Source organism: Vitis vinifera, chromosome 9, assembly GCF_030704535.1.
Source record: "Vitis vinifera cultivar Pinot Noir 40024 chromosome 9, ASM3070453v1".
NCBI classification, from domain to species: Eukaryota; Viridiplantae; Streptophyta; class Magnoliopsida; order Vitales; family Vitaceae; genus Vitis; species Vitis vinifera.
Window position 1 is genome coordinate 22,086,945 of NC_081813.1, and position 4,170 is coordinate 22,091,114.

The following is a 4,170-nucleotide window of genomic DNA, read 5'->3' on the forward strand; positions in this document are numbered from 1 at the left end:
GAATAAAAATATAAAAAATTTACAAAATATTGGTAGTTAGATTTTATGAAGATATCCAAAAATATTATATAAAAATTCCTAAAAAATTATGCTGTGATCAAAATTGGCCACAACCCATAACAAGAAAGGAAAATCCTCAATTTTATTTTCAATCCTAAACTTCAAATACTCAAATCCAATTTTTCATAGAAAATTGAACTAAATATATTTTTGGAAATTTTAATTAACTCTTGTTTTAGAAACTAGTTAAACTACCTTCATGTAGTACAATTTAAATAAAAAAAATGAATTTACCATAAATTAATGAAATTATCATTCTCAAAAATTTAATATGACTAAAATAAATTTTGTTTTTATCTATTTTCTCTCTTTTTTTCAAAAAAATTTAGATCTAAAACTTTCCCATGAAATGATAACTCAAAACCCACACCAACAATATAAAAGTGGAATCAATACATATAAAATAAATCCACAAATTTCAAAATCATAAAACTTAAATTTCAAGTTTTTTAATAAGTCCAATTTAACAAAATATAAGTTTAATATAAAATTTCATCACAAAATCCATAAAAACAAACTTCTTAGATTTTTACATTTAAGTTTTAGTTCCAAATTCTACCAAGGCATAAGTACTTATATGTGTTGTTGATATAAATGTCTCTTTGTGGCATCTCCAAAGTTCCAACTTTTCATGTTCGTCATTATCTCTTCCTCGCCTAAAAAAACCCTAATAAATTAATTAAAATTTTTTTATTCACTAATTACCATCATTTTCATTGTCAATATCAAAACCATCGAAATGGAAATTCTCCGATATTCATTATAAGAATAAATTTATTTAACTTCCACTTTGGCCTTTGACAACATGAATATAGCTTTCATGTAGGATTATCTTTACTCTTTCTCCTAATATGATCAATTTCTAACCGTTTTGTATATATTTCCTTTAACAAAATACTTTTGCTAAAAATTATGAAAAATAGCTAAAAGTGTAAATATCATTTTATCAAGCATTGGATGATGTATCGTATATGTTTCATAAGATACACTTAAAATAAGATAGGGGTTGCTAAACGCCTCGTATCATGTATCCTAAGTTTTTAACAACTATGATCTAGATAAAGTTTGATCCATATGCTGAATGGTGAAGTCAATGTAAATATAACAAAGACAAGAACATTGATGCCAAAGGTGACCTCTGAAATGAAATACTCACGGGTGGATAGCATCAGGAGCACGCCTTGAGCTACTCAGACCATATGCAAGAAGAGCCTACATTGTGAATATGTATTAGTTTCTCTGCGTTCAATAACTACAAAATCAACACAAATGTAAAACAAGAGTAAAAGATAAGAATGTCAGGAAGATGAACAATCAGACTAACAGGAGTACCTGATTTGCAAAATCTGCGGCTGAGTGCACAACTTCAGCCAACATAACATGGCTAGAGGTTGTTAACCAGACCCCAAACTTGAGAGAAAAGACGAGGAAGTTACACCATAATGCAGTTCTGACTGCTCGTTGGCTAGAATAAACATGTTAGGCAGAAACAAAAGAAAACAAAAAAGGTCAGATGGTGAAAAGTGGGAGCTAAATTTCTGGTCCCTAATTGCAAAAAAGGCTCAAAATTCTTGATAGGTTTGGATTCAGTGCAGTTCATTAATATGCAGCTAGGATTGACGTCATCCACAATCACTCCACATCCTAAGAAAGTGATCACCCATAAAATCACACTAGAGGAGAGAATCAAGAAACAAAGGAATCAAAAGAATGAAAAGCTTTCTCTTTCATGACTGCTTGCATCAACTAGTTAATTTACTCTTTTCTTGTATTAAATCAAAGATAATGTTACAGAAGATTAAGAATTTCCAAAACCATAAATATACACACTCCTAAAGGTTTTGTAGCCTATTTCTGTGAACTGGGACATTCCAACTAACCCCATTTTCATTTTCGGGTTGCTATAAAATAGTGCCCCAAAATAAAACATTCCCATAAATCTTGCCTTACTTTCCCAAAACCAAAATACATGTACTCCGACTCTTATTTGCAAGTCAACCACACAAATGCTCACATGATCAATCAACAAACCAACTTACAGCCCCAAAAATGGCCAGAAAACAACTCAATTTACCTGTCCTATAGTAAGCCCTTAACATGAACTGAATAGTCCCAAAAATGCAATTCAATTCAATTCAATTTGTTTATCTTATGGTAAACTATTAACATGAATCAAACAGGCCCCAGAAACTTAATATACTATAGTAAGCCATTAATATTTTTTTTTTTTTGATAGATAAACACACAGAAATATATTATAAAGGGGCAAAAAGGCGACCCAGAGTATACAGGGAGTATACAAGCATCACCTACAAAAAAAAACCAGAAACTAAAAGGACAAACCCTTACCAGCCCTCAACAAGAACCCACCCAGTCCACAAAATTAAACAAGGAAAAGGGGCCTTGAACTATGGAAGAATTAGCCCAAGATAAGAGATTACACATGAAGGAATTTTTCAATCTTTGAATTGATAGGACTTCATTTTCAAAAACTATCCTATTTCTTTCCTTCCAAACCGTCCAAAATAAGCAAAGAGGAGCTGCCCTCCAAACCTTGCTACGCTTCTTATCCTTTAAGGGAGCAAGCCAACCTAAAAGAGTGTCTCTAACTGAAAAAGGGATAACCCAATTAACACCAAATAAGGAGAACAAGAGATCCCACAAGACCTTTGCCTTAGGACAGTGAATAAGGATGTAATTTATCGTCTCTTCTTCATCACAACACAAGGGGCACCTGTTAGCTAATTTCCAGCCCCTCCTCTTTAGTTGGTCTTGAGTGAGCACCTTCCCCCAAGAGGCTTCCCAAGCAAAAAAGCCCACCTTGGAAGGAACAAACGAACTCCAAATAATTCTCCAAGGAAACGGGACTGCACTGCTGTGGTCAAGAGAGTTGAAACAGGATTTTACAGAGAATATCCCATCCTTCGTCTCCTTCCACACCATCCTATCCTCCAAATCAGCATTCAGCCTTTTTCCTTGAATGATCAGAAGGAAACTCTCCACCTCCTCCACCTCCCAATCATTGAAAGGTCTAAGGAAGCGGGGATTCCACCCACCCACTTCCCCTATTGAGTCCCAACAGTCCGCAACCTTCGCGTCTTTAGAAACCGCTAAATCAAACAAGGAGGGGTAAGCCATTAATATAGCTCAACTAGGACCCGAAAATTCAATTCAATATAATTCCACAGTAAGCTATAAAATCCAATCATGATTAGAACAATAGCAATAAGGAAACAATGTAGGTCAATAAAAGAAACCAATGAAAACTAATAATATCAATATCACCTGTGCTGATCATTGATTTCAATGTTCTTAACTTCCTTGGCTCTAGTAAAAAAATCTGTAAAGATCAAAGAAAGCCAACATCAACCCACAAAATGGAAAAAGAATAAAAATAAAACCACACCATTCATCCACCTTCAAAGAAAAAAAAATACTCACTACGATTGATATAGTGGCGATTAGAATCTAAAGAGGTCCCACAACTGCACAGAAAATTCCGCAATATGGGCCTTGGAGCGAAAAAAAGGGCTCCATTTTCTGGGAATTTACAGTAAGAGCTGGGTTGTTGAAGGTTGTGGTTGAAGGATGGAGAGGAATGTAGGAACTGGGAGAAAGTGAGGAGGCGAGAGAGGGGGAAATGGGAGTAGTGGTGGCGCGTGAGGAGAGCTGGAGATGGGCTAGGCGTGAATCGAAGAAGGCAAGAGCCTATCTTCTTGTTGATGCTTCTCTGCATGCTCCTTGCTACTCCACCTCCATGGAAGCCCTCGTTTCAGAGATTTCAGGGTTTTGAGCTTTTTGGTTTTGTGAGTTGGAAGGGTTTTTGGAGAAATGGGAGGAGAGGGGTTTCTGGAATTGGAACATGCTTTCTGATGTGTTTTTCCACTTTTGGGTAAAAATAAAAATAATAAAATAAATAAATTTATTATTATTATTATTATATTATGACTCTATATGTTCAAGTCAAAATTTATTTTATGATACAATTTATTTTATAAAATTGAAAATATTTATATTATAGATAAAATAAATATTATATAAAAAATTATTTGAGAAAAAAGGTAAAAAAGATGGTATTTATGTTGAGGAAAAACTTTCCCAATTTTAAAT

The 4,170-nt window shown here is 33.9% G+C and overlaps 1 protein-coding gene across 1 annotated transcript; it reads right to left on the minus strand.

Annotated features, from left to right (window-relative positions):
* Positions 1–984: 984 nt before the first annotated feature.
* On the minus strand, positions 985–3,935 carry LOC104880424 (metal tolerance protein C4). Its single transcript, XM_010657003.3, has 4 exons — positions 3,502–3,935; positions 3,346–3,400; positions 1,393–1,525; positions 985–1,272 (listed from the first exon to the last, which is right to left on the minus strand). The coding sequence occupies exons 1-4, from the start codon at positions 3,794–3,796 to the stop codon at positions 1,213–1,215; spliced, it is 543 nt and encodes a 180-aa protein (XP_010655305.1). The 5' UTR covers positions 3,797–3,935; the 3' UTR covers positions 985–1,212.
* Positions 3,936–4,170: the final 235 nt, after the last annotated feature.